Genomic DNA, 16,453 nt, shown 5'->3' with positions numbered 1-16,453 from the left:
TATGTAATCTTAATATGTATGTTTTTAAGTGAGCTTTTTATTAAGATTGCCAGCTTAATGAGCGTAGTCCTCTCTCCTTTTATGCATTTTATAGCGAGGTGTGTTTTTTCTTAAGGCCGCGTACACACGCGGGGACTGTTCGCTCAACTTTGTCCGTCAAACAGTTTCAGCAAACAGTCCGCTCAAAATTAGCATGGACGGACTTGCCCACACACGACGAACGAACAGTTTGCTGAAACCGTGCGCGATGACGTGAACGGCACGTACCACGGGACGGAAAATACAACGTCCTATACACTGCATTACAACTTTCGGCGTGTAAATCCTTTCTGAGCATGCGCGGAACTTAGTTTGACGAACAAGCCTACACACGAGGGGACTGTTCGCTGAAACCAAGTTTCAGCGGACAGTTTTTCGGAAATTCCGAAAAACCTTGTTCAGCAAACTGTTCGCTGAAACTGTCCGCTGAAAGCCCACACACGGGCGGACTGTCCGCCGAAACACTGTTCAGCGGACAAAGTTGGGCGAACAGTCCCCGCGTGTGTACGCGGCCTAAGAAGTACTGTAGCTATCCGGTTTTTCTGTGAAAAATTAAATGAGTTTTATGTACCTGTACTTTTTGATCTGTTTGTTCATTGAAGAGGCCAAAATTGAGACGTGACTTTATCACTTTTTGAGGTGTCTGGTGGAGCAAATCTGGCACATCACTTGCTGAGTTTAGTTTGGAGCATACATTGTCAAAGAAATTTGCACTTTTACATGAAGTTTCTTCTGGAGAACTTTATTAATATTATTGCTACTTTCTTCCTTGAATTGCATACTGTATATCAATTCATGGAGTTTTTGGCACAATTCTCTATAGTAGATGTACATTATTGAATATTGTATTTTATATGGTTGTTTTTAAGAGACAACCATGTGGAATTACATTTAAGGTACAACTACATGGAAGCAAAACAATAAGAAAGCCTTTACACAAAATATCGACTTTCAAATTTTTATTTTTAACATAAAAAACCCTACTAATACACAACTTACCAACGAGGTTGGAGTGGGCCCTGGTGATATTTGTAGGAAATATAGTATCCGTGGGTAATTCCAAGCATACTGTAGTCACATTTTGGTCTGTATTGATGTTAAAAAACACATCCTGAAGCAATTCTTTGGGAGACCATTTTCCTCCTTTAACATACAACTATTAGCACAAAAAGTACATATGAACAATTAGACAAATCTTATCTAAAAGATTTTTCACCAAGCAGAATTCTTTTTTTTCATCACTGGAACAAAAATCTGCAGGTGAAGCTTAACTGGAGCAAAGGAAAAGCAACCAAGCATGTATAGCTTATATACTTCTTACATACAGAAAACACCACTCTACTCTTGCAAATCTATTTCTGCAATGCTTCTGGTAATGCAATGCTTCTGGTAATTACTTACTTTCATATATGACTTCTTGGGGATAAAATGTGAAGTGAAATGAACGGAACACATGCTTACTTACATAAAAAATTAATTGTGTGTAGGAAGATTTAAAAACTTCTGTGCCCATAACTGGGTAAAGTGGACATAGCACTACTTCCTTTTCACCACTCTTTACTACATTAGACCCTTTGTGTGCATCATTTCTGCTTAAGAACAGGGGGGGCCACAGGAGAACATATTTTATGCCTAAGAATGAGAGGTGGGGAGCTTGCTTTTGCAGAAATCCAAAAGATTATTAGAATCAACCACTATACTTGGTTCACAGCACCATAGGCACGATACTTCAGATTCTTCACTCTTTTGCATAAAAGAGTAAGCCTGGTACACACTGAGTTTTTTTTTTCCATTCAACCCAGGGGGCATACACATGGGCTGAATGTCAGATGCTTTTTGTTGAGACAATGTTGTCTGGCATTCGGCCTATGTGTGCAGGGCTTAAAGCGACTGTAAAGGCTTTTTTTTTATTTATATATAACAAACATGTCATACTTACCTCCATTGTGCAGCTCGTTTTGCACAGAGTGGCCCTGAACCTGCTCTTCTGGGGTCCCCAGCAGCTCTCGCGGCTGCTCCTCACATATGATAACCCCCTCGGAGAAGCATTTCCCCGGAGGGGGTTACCTTGCGGGCACGCTCCTGAGTCCAGCATTTGCATCCATAGACATAGAATGCCAGACTCTGCCCCACCCCCACATTATTGGGTTTGATTGACAGCAGCGGGAGACAATGGCTGCGCTGCTATCAATATATCCAATCCAGAGCCGGGAGCCCTTGGCAAGAAAGACCGCATTTCCCCGACAACTGAATGAAGGGGTTCAGGCAAGTAAAATGGGGGGCTAGTGGGCTGGTGGGCTGGTGATTGCCAGGTGTTTTTTCACCTTAATGCATATGATGCATTAAGGTGAAAAAACATGACACTTTACAACCCCTTTAAGGGATTCAGGGCCTGTCCACAGGAAGTTATTCTTAGACATTAGAACATCTCCCTATGTAATAATGAGCATGTCTGACTGCTTTTATTAAACTGCCTATGACCATCCGAAAATATATATATACATTTTTTCAAATTTTTGTTTTTAAATAAACAACAAACTCAACACATTCAGCTCACTATCTTGCCACTGTCTGCTACAAGACCTTAGGAAAAACAGCTGTCTGTTGTTGCGAAATACCTGTCATAAGAGAACTATATATGCTGCCTTTGTTGGGCTCATAAAAATGTTAGTTGCTTAGCTTTGTTCCACCAAAAAACTTCAAACAAGCACACAGCAATCAAGTCAAATCAGTGGCTCAAAATATCAATACCAAAGAATCAGCATGACAGTCAAGAAGCTAGCCTTTTTAGAGGGATCACCACCCGAAGCATACCTATTTCCCCCAAAACATGTTAATTTTCAGCCAGAATCTTTATTTTTTAGGGTATGTGTGTTGTATGTTTTTTCTTCCTGCAGTCCTGATTGGCCCAATGTAGTCATGTGCCCTTCAATACTCCGAAGTACCCAGGGGTTGACTGACCACTCATGAGGCCCTCAGGGAATAGGAGATTATGGGACCACACAGTATACAATCACACAGTATACACAGACATGTTTCTATTGGCTGAGAAGGTACTGGAGAGGTGGGGCAGCTATAATCTAGGATTTTTAGACCAAAATGATGTGGGTAAAGGAACATTTCAGAGACAGATGTAAAAAAACAAAACAGATTTTTACATACTGTCCCTGGTTTACTGAGGCTGGCAACCCTGATGGGGCCCCCTAGTGGCCTGGGGCCCTCGGGCAGTGCCCGAGTGGCCCAATGGTCAGTCTGCCCCTGGAAGTACCTGTTATTCTCTTCAGCTCTCATACTACTGATGATAGTGGGTTTAAAGCAAACCCATTGCTCTTCCCTAGATAGGCTAAGTACAAGTTTGCTTTAAAGCTTTTGTATCATCTGCTCCCCTTGGTGCAACAATTGAAAAACAGCATTCATCTATGTACTATATTGGCAGTGTCATCAATATTCATTGCTGTTTTCCCTTATTCTTCAGTTTTTGAAAAATAATAATAGATTTAAATGAAAATGGTCACTTTAATAAAGCCTAGACACTTGTCTGAAAAGCCCAATTACCCAACACAGTTTTCACTAAAAAGTCCTTCTGAATCAAGCAAATAATGACATCAAACAGGAAAGAGATACATTAAAGGGTACGCAGAAAACAGGAGAATTTTTCAAACATTTAGACTTTGTCCACTTAACTACTTGCTGAACCTTAGCTTTTTTAATGTAAATGGCACAAAATACTTAAAAAGTACACTCCATTCTAAATTAAAGGTTAAAAGAAATCTGTAGATAAAGGAGTATACAAAATACAAAATTAGAACTGCAATGTTTTTTTCTAGGTTCTTTTTGTATTTTTTGGAATTAATAGTTACATTTCCAAACCTATAATAGTATGTTTCTTATATTATTGGAATGCATACAAGAAAGGTTTTAAGAAATTTTCTTTGGTTTGAATTTCGGCTTTTGCTTCCCTAAATAGCAAACAGTATTGATATGAAATATGAATTAAAACATACTTTGTATAACTCTTGTAAACCATCTAAATGTCTATTCAACTGCAAGCATGTTTCATTAATTGTTTGCTGATTGATGGAGTTTTCACGTTCTACAAGAGAAAAAAAAAGATAATAAATTACAAGTAGGTTAGTGGGTAACATTTATAATCATGAGTTCTTCTTTGAATGTTTAATAGTTAAAGTTTTAAAGAACAATACAGCCATTTTATGTTCAAAGGAAATGGAGTTTTTATATAAATATATATACACTCACCATGGCTTGTCATGTTTAGAATAACATGTGCAGACAGTTCTGTGGATGACTCAGTAATATTGATTAGGTACTCCGCTCCAGGAGGCAACTCTAAGCAAAGGATTGGTGTAGACTCTTCTGTACTGAAATTAAACATGATGTTCTGGAGAAATCCCTGTGGATTCCAGGTTTTACCTTGTATGAACACCTGGGTAAGGTGAGTACAAATATTCAGTTACTGATAAAAAAAAAAAAAGTCATAATCATTTAATGTTTAAAAAACTAAATGTGACAAGGGGATCACTGAACCGAGATATAAAATTAATGAAGGTCAATATCTTTATATTAACATCTTTACCACTGACTGTGTATTGTATATGTATATATATGTGTCCTACCCACACTTTATCTGATCCCTCCTTTTAGTAAGAGATTTCAAATGGCTCTTCAAAATGCCCGAGTTGCCTGTGAACTGTGAGCACTATAGTACACCCAAGGTTATCCAACCATTCACGTCTTTATTCCCCAGTGCCCGTTTAATTTATTTTACTTTATGTGAGGCCCAATTAAAGTTTCAGTTTAACCACTTCAGCCTTCGGAAGATTTGGCTACTCGATGACCAGAGCACGTTTTACAATTTGGCACTGCGCCATTTAATTGGTATTGGTAATTGGGTTGTCATGCAATGCTGCACCCTAACTAAATTTGCATCCTTTTTTTCTCACAAATAGAGCTTTCTTTTGATGGTATTTGATTGCCTCTGCGATTTTTATTTTTTGCGATACTAATGAAAAAAGACCAAAAATGTTGAAAAAAAATAGTATTTTCTACTTTTTGTTATAAAAAAATCCAATAAATTCAATTTTAGTCATACTTTTAGGCCAAAATTTATTCAGCCACATGTCTTTGGTAAAAAAAAATGTCAATAAGGGTATATTTATTGGTTTGCGCAAAAGTTATAGCGTCTACAAACTAGGCTACATTTTTGTGGAATTTACACAACTTTAAGTTTATGACTGCCTATCTTAATTCTTGAGGTGCTAAAAGGGCAGGGCAGTACAACCCCCCCCCCCCCATGACCCAATTTTGGAAAGTAGACACCCCAAGGAAATTGCTTAGAGCCATGTTGAGCCCACTGAATATTAATTTTTTTGTCACAAGTGATTGACAAATGACAAAAAAAAAAAAATGCACAAAGCTGTCACTAAATGATATATTGCTCACACATGCCATGGTTATATGTGGAATTACACCCCAAAATACATTCTGCTGCTTTTCCTGAGTATGGGGATACCACATGTGTAAGACTTTTTGTGAGCCTAGCCACATACAGGGCCCAGAAAACCAATCACTGCCTTCTGGATTTCTAAGGGTGTAAATTTTTAATTTCATTACTCACTACCTATCACAGCTTGGAAGGCCAAGATAGCATAATCCCCCCCCCCCCCTCCCCAAATGACCCAATTTTGGAAATTAGACACCCAAAGCTATTTGCTGAGAGGCATGTTGAGTCCATGGAATCTTTTACATGTCTCTTTCGTTCATTGATGGACATAGCTCCATTAATCTTGACCGTAGGGTTATTACGCTACCTTCAGGAGAGGACTAGGCAGAACATGTAATACATGTGAAAAACAACAGAACTGTACAGTTCTGCCCAGGGGGCGGTCCCTCTTGCAATAACCCCTCAGCCTGCTTCCTGCAGATCAGTTTTTTCTGCCCAGTGAAGGAGAATGACCTAGGCTCCCCACGGGACCATCGGTCCTGGGATTTTTGCCTTTTCCGCAAGATTCTGATCCTGTGATCTTCGATCAACAGCTGGCTGAGTGACAGGCTGGATAAATATAGATCCTTGTAGTCTCCCCAGCCTGGCCATCAAGCGTGTGAAGGCCCTAGCTATGCTCTGGGTCGACCACGACATGCCCCCCAGGCTTCAGGGGTGAGCGCAATGCTCCGGGGCACACATATGACCGAACTACGGATGTCTTTGTCACAGTGTGCCGCTCGGGTGTAGGTCTGTGATGGGATGCCTCCAGTTCGTCCAGATGGTAAGTACAGCTCTCCCTGTCTCGGCAGGACAGAGCAGCTGGGGATTCCCTGGCAGTTCGATTAGGGGGTCCCTCTTCTCCCTTTCCTCTCTTCCTGTCACTGTATTTCCGCCCCCATGGGGATGCTGCATGACTGAGCTGTAGTGCGGTGTGTGTACCTGGGCCGGGGGGCTCTTATACTTGATTGGGGGCTGCGCTGGCTGTCTGTGTCCATGGACTCTCATCTGTCTCTTGCTGGTGTCTGTGGGCTCTGCATGTGCTGCCGCCATAGCGCTGACCGCTGCCATTTTCAGTGTACTCTGTGTGCAGCATGATCTTCGGCCATTTTCTGTTAGCCTTTGTGAGAAGCATGGTCATCAGCCATTTTCTCTGAGACTGGCGGCCATTTTCCCTGTGCTTTCTTCTATATAAGGATGGCCAGCAGCCATTTTTTTGTAGCCTTTGCGCGTTTTTTCTCCCCAGCGCTGGTTCCTGTGCCTCAGAACAACGTTATTTTTGTTCCTGGACACTTGTGAGCTGACACAGGACATGGCGACCAGTGACAGCATGTCCCTGGTCTTGCAAGCCCAGCAAGCCTGTGAGCAAAAGTACTACCTCATGAAGGTTTTTTTCTTGTCCGACACACGGGTGGGGGGTCACCTTCGGGAGTTTGCAGCTTGGAGGGCCTCCCAGCTGTCCGACCACTGGGTCTGCAAACTGATTTCATCAGGGCTACAAGATAGAGTCCCTCTCTTGGCCACCAAACAGATTTTTTTCCCTCCAGCTAACCCTTATTCCCGGCTTGCCAGAAGGCCCTGTTTGGGGCAGTAAGGGACCTGCTCAGCCACGGGGTTATTTGCCTGTTCCAAAACCGGAAAGGTTTCAGGGATTCTACCATCACCATTTTACGACCTTAGAAAGCCTGACGGCAGTGATTGGTTTCGGGGTCCTGTACATGGCTAGGCTCCCAAAAAGTCTCACACATATTGCCCAAATGTTTGATGAAATAAATTTTAACCAAAAATAAACCATAATAAACCGTAAATAAATAAACCGTAATAGGTCTCCAATCTCTGGCAAGGGGTAAGTAACTGGGGATTAGCGGTGATGAATTGACCAGCATACAAATTGCTTTAGTCCACAACAGATCTATAGAGATCTTCCATGAAAAACAGCAAATAAAAATCAAGTGACGTAAAATCAACCTGAATTTCCTGGTTTGCCAGTGACTCGGGGAAGTACGGGTGCTGCAGAAGTGGTGGGCTCCCAATTCGGATTGGCAAATGCAGCAGGAAGGGCACTATGGGCTCGACAGGCCTGTGTTTGGGTTCTTGGTGGATGTGGGACACTAGTTGTGCTAGCCACTTCACCAGCATGAACTGCACTTATGGGACTCTCCACATCACCAAGTGTTACTTGCAATGCTGGATGTACGACCAGAAAGTACTAGGCTGCTGGTGCTTGCCATTTCAACAGAAGTATGGGCGGCACTAGCACTGGCTCTCTGCTCCATACGAAAGCCCTGCGGTTCTTGCATCTCAACAACAGCAGGAGAATGGGGTCGGGCACCTGACCTTGGCAGGGACTACTACTCTGTTGTCAGAGCTACCTGTCAGGGTGCCGCTGCTGTCTATGGGTTCATATTTTGAGCCTGAATTGGACAGATGGGTGACTTCCTCTTCGCTCTCATCTGTCAGGCTCAGAAACGTGTAGGCCTCTTCACTAGAGTACCTTTGATTGGACATTTTGGCCTCTAAATTTACTGGTACACTAGTGTGACTCACAGGAAAAAAGAGCACCTGAATGTCAGCAGCTGCTTCAAACGCTACCAAAAAAACTGTTAGCATTCGCAGGGATCAGGCCTGGCTCTGCAAATGCTGCAGTTATGTGTTTAGTGTTTTGTACGTGACAGTGATTGATTAATACTGCACTTGGGTGGGTTGGGCTGGGCTTGGCTGGGCTGGGTGGAGGGGCTAAACGCAGGTGCTAACAGGTATCAGGGCTGATCCCGCTAACACTGCGTTTTTCGGAACCCTAAACTACTGGGGACGCTAGTATAGATGTGATCGGATATTGATCCGTTCAGACACTATACTACTAAGGGAGGTGTATGGTGCGTGTGTGGGTGTTAACACTACTGGCACTAATCTGACGCTGCATGGGGCGACACAGACTCTAATTGACGCTAAAACCTGGTGATAACTATTGCATGTTTTTTTACTCTTTTTTCTGTTTGTGAATTAGATTTAGGAGCTTACCACATTTTTTTGTTTGATGATATTTGCTGAAACATTTTTCATTTTGCGGTAAATATTGCATATTCTTTATTTTTTTATAATTTTGTTAACGCATGCGATAATTTATGCAAATGAGTCACGTGACTATGTTATCGCATGCGGCAAACGTTAGTGATTTGACCCAAATGCTGTATAGTAGTTATATACATACAACAAACACTGCATTCCTTGCAGTTGTGTAAAGTGGGTACAACCTGATTGATTTTGTCTGTAGGTGGTATCAGCATCTAAGCCACCCATGTTTTATGCAATGTTTATATACAATTGTTCATGTCCGACTGTGTGCCAAAATCAACTGGTTTTGTTAATAATAGCATTTTTTATTTCTATCCTTTCTATGCTGTTATGTTGAAGTTTTTGTGATCATAACCATTAACTTTCTTGTGTTTATTATGCTTAATAAACAATGATCAATAAAATAAAACTATTCAGATATATACACATTTGCAAGAAACTGCAGTGGTCAAATGTTAATTATTTTACCTAAATGTATCTATAGTCAGTATACATTCTAACCAATAATGCACTTTACATGGCACTATCTGTGTATTTTTGATTCCGTTACTGCAAGGCTTGTTTCCCCAGTAATGACACACAGACTGATTAATTGCAACAGGTCAAGCATTTCAGTTACACACCCCAAATTACTTTTCATGGTGACTTTCCTATGACCACAAAACTTTGAGGTCACTCAGTTCCCAACATGTTTTAGTAAGATAAGAAACATACAGTAGGTGTATTGTTTTAGGCTTCCATACACACACAAGATTGAAATGCCTTTGTATGATTAGTAGAGGCACCAAACTAATCAGTAACGTGCATGCTCTGCAATACTGGACACATGGGGGCATTACTAAAACTGGAGAGTGCAAAATCTGGTACAGCTCTGCATAACAACCAATCAGCTTCCAGGTTTTATTGTGAAAGCTTAATTGAACAAGCTGAAGTTAGAAGCTGATTGGCTAACATGCACAGCTGCACCAGATTCCAAGTGCTCCACTTTTAGAAAACCTCCCCCATGGTGACAATACTGGGCATGCTTATTTAGGAGGACACAGCAAGTGGTTATGCCAGGCAAGAAACAGGTAGAATCTGTTCCAGTGAGTTCTGATGCCAAACAAGCTATGTTAGCCCTTGTACCCACGGTCGGACATTCCGATGGAAAATGTCCGATCGGACCACATTGTGGGATAATCCGACTGTGTGTGGGCTTCATCTGACTTTTTCCGCCGGAATATCCGACAAACAAAGTTTGAGAGCTAGATCTAAAAATTTTCCGACAACATAAACCGATCAGACTTTGTCCGATCGTTTGTAGAGAATTCCGATCGGACAAAGTGCCACGCATGCTCAGATCAAATTCCTAGACCAAAGCTATTAGCTACTAGCCTGAACGTAGTCCCGTTGTAACTAAATAACGTCATCACGCTATGAACGGTCGGATTTTCCGACAACTTTGTCCGACCATGTGTATGCAACACCAGTCCGATGGATTTTGTTGTCGGAATGTCCGACCGTGTGTACAAGGGCTAAGAGACTGCAGGGTGCCTAAAGCAGAACACCAGGCATTTAAATCTGCCAAACCCCTTGTTGTAGTACTGTTAACTGTTCTAGTGGACCCAGCTGGAGGAGAGGGCAGAGATAATTGAAAGAGTGTTTGGAATGTCTATTATCTAACAAAGGCAAACTCCAAGCATGAAGACTATAAGTGGGGTCTTGTAGCTGTGTCTGTTAGATTAGATTGGCTTAATATAAACGTACCTGTTACCCATTGTCCCTGTAAGTATGGAAGGTTATTCACCAAAAAGTGTAATTCTGCTAACTGATCATTTTTGCTTTATATTCCATTATGAATTTAGGTGCACCTCAAGATTTGCATGTCAAAATTAACTGTAAACATATCTGGTCAAGCATAAATGCTCCGTGGTGTTGCCACATCACAGGATCCATCTGTAATAAAGCTGTTGCCAGATACATGGCAAATTTTAAGTGAGTTAAATACTATAAATTCAGGGTTAAATCTGGTCCTGTACATTAGCATGTACTGTATATTTAAAGTGAGGTGCCCCTTAAGCAAAAAATTAAATACTGCAGCTGCTGACTTTTAATAATCAGACACTTACCTGTCCCAAGGTCCAGCGATGAGGGGGAACGAAGCTCCGCTCGTCCCCCTTTCGTTCGGTGGTGCCAGAATTCTTACTGTGGCCACCCACTGCGCAATGGGCAAGCGGCGCCGCACGCCGTGATACGCCGCGCAGTCCTCTGGAACCTGTCACGTGTCCCAGACGACTGACTGCGCCAAGGGGAAGTGACGTTGGGTGTCCGGGCACTGAAGGAGGCAGACTACGAGGAACCCCCTAGCATATTTTTTGGGAATTTTACTCATATTTTTTGTTTTGGGGGGGAAACACCACACACCACTTTAAGTCATATTGGCACTGGCAGTGCCCAATTATGGTTCAAACTTGAGAAAATTACAAAGACTGCACAATTAATTTGTAGTGGGTCTATATCTTCACTCTACCAATATTTAAGCTGTGGAAAGCCATAGCACATTGCATAATAAAACCCCAAAACCTTATATTTCAGATTAGACTGGATGTTTTTTATACCTTTAAAGCTGAAGTTTAGCCATAAAAAAGGATCTACAGCTTCAAGAAGTTAAATTACCTGTAAAGAAATATGTGCTATGTTGTGCAGGCAGCTGGATCCTGTAGAAATCTTCATTGCTGGGATGCCCCGTCCTCTTCCTTTGGAGTTCCGGTGCTGTTAATGGCTTCAGGACTTCTGTGAAACTCCACTGAAAAAGTTCCTAATAAAACCACCCCTCCTCCATTGAAAAACATTCTTTCATTGCTTTTGCTGCCTCAAACAGGATCTGTGGATAGGGAGAGCCTAATCAGTCACAGGATTCTCTCCCACATTTACTAATCGTGTTACAGGCAGTGAAAGCAATAAACTAACTTTTCTTAATGGGGGAGGAGGAGGAGAAGGAGGAGGGAAAAGGAGGCATGTCCTAATCTAACTTTTTTACAGCAGCTTCACAAAAGACCCAAAGTTATTTAGATACAGGAAGAAGATGGGGCATTCCTCTATTGTAGACTTCCAGTTGATTGCATGACATGGGAAATCCTTCATAACGGATAAGTTTACTAAAGCTAGAGGGAATTTTTTTTATGGCTAAATTTCAGTTTCAAAGCAAACGTGCGATTACATAATATTAACACTTGTGCCATCAGCACTGCCTAGAGCACCCCTCGAACATTTATCCATTAATAGGGCAAAACATGTAAGCCATATGCTCCTTCCCAGAATGTAATGCCTTTTCTACCCATCAGTAGGTCCAGGAAGAGTATTTAGGATGTATGCAGAGAGCATTTATTTCAAATCATTTTTTATAGTAATAAACTTAATTTGTAGGTTTGTAAAACGTTTACCTTAAAAGCTCTCCGAAATTAAATATATTTATATAGTCACACAAAAGTGCCCATTATACAGTATATATTATGTCACAAAAGTGAGTACACCCCTCAAATTTTTGTAAAATAAAATTTGTAAATAAATTTGTAAATATTTTATTATATCTTTTCATGTGGCAAGCATGTCTCCAGACCTAAACCCTATTGAGCATCTGTGGACATCCTCAAACAGAAGGTGGAGGAGAGAAAGGTCTCTAACATCCACCAGCTCCATGATGTTGTCATGGAAGAGTGGAAGAGGACTCCAGTGGCAACCTGTGAAGCTCTGGTGAACCCCATACCCAAGAGGGTTAAGGCAATTCTGGAAAATAATGGTGGCCACACAAAATATTGACACTTTGGGCCCAATTTGGACATTTTCACTTAGGGGGTGCACTCACTTTTGTTGCCAGCAGTTTAGACATTAATGGCTGTATGTTGAGTTATTTTGAGGGGACAGAAAATTTACACTGTTATGCAAACTGTACACTCACTACATTATAGCAAAGTGTCATTTCTTTAGTGTTGTCACATGAAAAAATATAATAAAATATTTACAAAAATATGAGGGGTGTACTGACTTTTGTGAGATACTGTATCTATATACACCTATATAGACATAACTTCTATTCTACTTACTGTGTAAACTTCCATTGAATGTTTGGCTGAAGAGCTTCCTGTCCATGTCAAGCATGAATCATTAAACGATATAAGGTTACCAAATATGTGTTTCCCTGGAAAACAAACACAGACATTATACCTTATATTATTATTCTATAATAGTGTATAATATTTACTATGTGTAAGAGGAGGCATGCTCAGCTGGTATTGCCAGCAGTAAACTTTGCATGGGGCAGGGACACACAGGTATAGTCCAAATACGTTTTTATGTTGTACTTTTATTCAGCAAGGCAGTAAACAAACACAGGCCATCACTGCATAGCATAAACAAAATATATGCTCATCTGAGCCACTAACTACATTTATGTCAGTTCCTGACTAAAAAGGTTTTCTCTAATGGGTTCCCCAGAACAAACAGGCAGTACTTGTACCTTTTGGTGACTTTTCACCCAGCGTCAGGCTCCCGCAGCAGTGTGTTAGAGTCAGAGCCCTGAGCTTTGGTCATGTGACATATAAAATGGCCTGTGGACAGCTGGGCAAATAATACAGTCTAGCCAACAGGAAGGATGTGAACCTACAAATAGAGGCTTCACTATTACCAGAGCTTAATATCCATATCAGTCACAAACCCTGGAGCCCCTAACCATGTGTAGGTAAAACACTTAGGTGAATTGCATTTGCTCCAGCTTCTGAGACACAGTATGCAAAACTCACCCTTTTCGGTTTCTATATATGCCTGTTGCCCCCCTTTTTAATAACTACCCTTTTCCCACTGGGCAGTTCCCCCAACAGTTCTGTTGGTGGATCAATACGGCTTATATAGGGCAGGTAATTGTATAGGCCCTGAAGCAATCAAATCGGCTGAACATCTTAGACAAAACTTGAAGATGCCAAACTGGGAACTGTTTCATTATCGTCCAATAGCTTACTTTCTAAATTCTCTCAAATATAATACAGAGGCTATAACAACTACTTTTTTTGAGAATAGATGTATGAATAGACCAGGAAAGATTGGTGGTATTTTGGATCTGTACTGCTTCCTCTCTACTCCTATGGGTAAGCTTCCTTATCAGACAGTATGGGAAACCGAGCTGGAAGAGGAGAAAGAGGAGGAGATTTGGGCGTGATGTTCAGACATGGTGCACAGGATTATGAACACTACTGGTGGAGGCTAACTACCAAGTTCTCTCCTGTTGGTACCTTTTACCTTGCAAATCGCACAGATTTATCCAGATGCCTCACCTCACTTTTATAGCAGATGGGACTAGGAGGGTACTATGTACTACGTGTGGTGGGTTTGTCCGAGAGTACAGTGCTTGTGCAATATTTAACCTCAATTTTTCAGCAACAGGTGTCAATGAACCGAACAATGGTAAGACGGTAATGATACCTTGAACAAAACTCCTAGACATTTGCATATCTTAATTTTTGACATCCTTTTGGCGGCTAATATGACTGCTAAAGGCAGGCACTCTGCCATCCCCTAAGGGGGGTCGGACCATTTTCATTAACCATTACTTGCTATAGTCTTGCATTAATGTTATTATTTGGTGCTCATCCCAAACTTTCTTCCCCTGGTCCTTTTCCCAATTTCCCCCCTCCCTTCCTCCCCCCGCTTTCTTTCTCTCCCCCTTCCCAAATCCCTACCCTATTAATTATGCACCAAAGCATTTAAAACTTGAATCCATACGCTTGTGGTGCATAACAAGATGTTTTTTCCACTGGAATTATACAGACTCATTTTCCACGCTTTGTGCCAGCACTCAGGCTATTTTTTAATAACATCATTCTTGTGTAATCATCTGGACACACATATATTTATATGTACTGTTATCTGCAACAGTGTTCTGTTTTAAACCCAATACAATTTATTGAAACAAAAAAACCTAGGTGAAACATACTGTATACACCATCCACAATCCTGCCAGCCAGTGTGATATAAAGGAAGCCGTTGGGTAAATGAAGTCACTTGTCGCTCCCAAAACCAACATAAGGAATCTGGTCTTTAAAGTTTAATATTGTAGTTCCTAAACTAGAAAATGAACTGTTACCTACTAGATGTTTGCATTTTTACAGTTAGCACTGCTGTTGGAACTTCAGGAAAAAGAGCTGTAATTGTGATGGTGTAGTTAGCATCCGGAAGTAGTTCCAAACATACAAATGGATTTTCATCATCTGTAGTATAGTTGAAGGTCTTCTCATCCACAAATTCTTTGTCCTCCAGCCTTACTCCAAATACGCTGAACTGTTTGAACCAAGAAGCGAAGCATGTTATCAGTGTTACTAAGTCATTACCCTTCCTATACTTAATCTAGAACTTCTGGATTACCTTATACCTGATCTCCTGGCCAAAAAAATCTGTACTTTTTGTCCAATTCAGACATGTTTCATTGAAAATTTCCAGATTTCTTATTAAATCTTCTTTTTCTTAAAACAATAAATGAACACATACATAAATAAGATGCTGTGAAATGGTATACAGTATTAACTTTACATCAAGGATACACAATATACTATTTATTACACTGTGCATGATGGGACAGGATAAGTTTGCTGGTCCCACATCTTTAAAGATGAACTTGGGGCCAGTCACATCTCCTATACTTACAAGGAAAGCTGCTTAACAATTTGTCAAGCAAATCTGCATATACATTCATTCTGTACAAACTGGGCAAAAACAAAAGTTTCTTAGGCTATTTTCTCTTCTGAACACATTGTGTTTTGTTTTTGTTATGCTGTATGTTACTACTGCCATTTGTTTGTATTGTATTTTACTACTGCACCTAAGAAACCAACATTTGTTCAGAAAAGAAAATAGCCTAAATAACATTTGTTTAGCCCAATTTGTAAAGAAGAAATGTGCATGCAGATTTGCTGGATGAATGGCTATGCACATATTTTATAAATACACCCTTATGACAAAGTGCACTCCTTTTTGCTCCTTTGTTTTGACCTAACCCACATTCCTCCTCAGATACATATTCACCTCAACTCAGCACCCGTTGGTCATTTTGATCCATCGCTGCAAGTCTCACTGTCCTGGTTGTGCCTGTACATTACAGCCTTCCCAAGGCTGGAAACAAATGGAGACAGTGGGATAAAGTACTATAGAAGTCTATGGGGCTGTAAAGCGCAGGCACAGACAGGATGCAAACACTGTAGGCCGAAATCAGTGGCTTCAGGTAAGTATACATCTGTGGAGGGCAAAAAGGATAAGTGTACTTAATTTCAAAGTGTGCTTATCCTTTCAGTGTTTAATCACAAGTTGGGGGCAAGGAGTTGACCTAGCTGTGTTTATTAACTACAGGAAATAAAAATCTACTGTTATAATGGAAAGAAAGCCCTGAGACCTAGCACATTTGAATCCATGCTGCAGTTAGGCTAGAGAGACAGTGCAAAGCATTTGATGTAGCACAAATTTTTAAATATCCACCAATCAAAAATAGAAAAAAAGTCAGGGCTAAATACCTGTGCATGTTAGATTCAGTGCTTCCCAAGTAGAATTCATCAGGCACTGGGAAAAATTCCTTTCTCCATTATCTCTGAATCCTGGTTTACATTTATAATATATGTAGCTTCCCACAGTGCTCTCATTATTCCACAACCAGTCAGCATTTTCAATTGTTAAAGGCAATCCACAGTCAACCTCTCCAGTGAAAAAAAAAAACAGTTATTTTACTTAATGCTCCACTCCAATTTAAATGTATATATATTTTTTAAGTTTTGCATTAGAGAAAGTAAATATTTCTATCCAATTTTTGTTGCTCCCTGAGAG

The 16,453-nt window shown here is 40.7% G+C and overlaps 1 protein-coding gene across 4 annotated transcripts in view; it reads right to left on the bottom strand.

Moving 5' to 3' along the window:
• SUSD1 (sushi domain containing 1) overlaps positions 1–16,453 on the bottom strand; it is a 321,740-nt gene that overhangs the window by 154,609 nt on the left and 150,678 nt on the right. For all 4 annotated transcript variants that reach the window (XM_077475343.1, XM_077475342.1, XM_077475344.1 and 1 more), the window contains 7 exons: positions 16,147–16,326; positions 15,008–15,105; positions 14,734–14,923; positions 12,697–12,791; positions 4,297–4,483; positions 4,044–4,132; positions 1,039–1,195 (listed from right to left, as the gene is read on the bottom strand). In XM_077475343.1, the coding sequence (XP_077331469.1) occupies positions 1,039–1,195; positions 4,044–4,132; positions 4,297–4,483; positions 12,697–12,791; positions 14,734–14,923; positions 15,008–15,105; positions 16,147–16,326 (996 nt within the window). The remainder of the gene's footprint in view (positions 1–1,038; positions 1,196–4,043; positions 4,133–4,296; positions 4,484–12,696; positions 12,792–14,733; positions 14,924–15,007; positions 15,106–16,146; positions 16,327–16,453) is intronic.

Source organism: Lithobates pipiens, unplaced genomic scaffold (genome assembly GCF_037356315.1).
Source record: "Lithobates pipiens isolate NorthernLeopardFrog02 unplaced genomic scaffold, aLitPip1_a1.2 Scaffold_13, whole genome shotgun sequence".
Classification (NCBI taxonomy): domain Eukaryota; kingdom Metazoa; phylum Chordata; class Amphibia; order Anura; family Ranidae; genus Lithobates; species Lithobates pipiens.
Note: the sequence above shows the minus strand (reverse complement) of the source record. Positions and strands in the feature narration are given on the sequence as shown.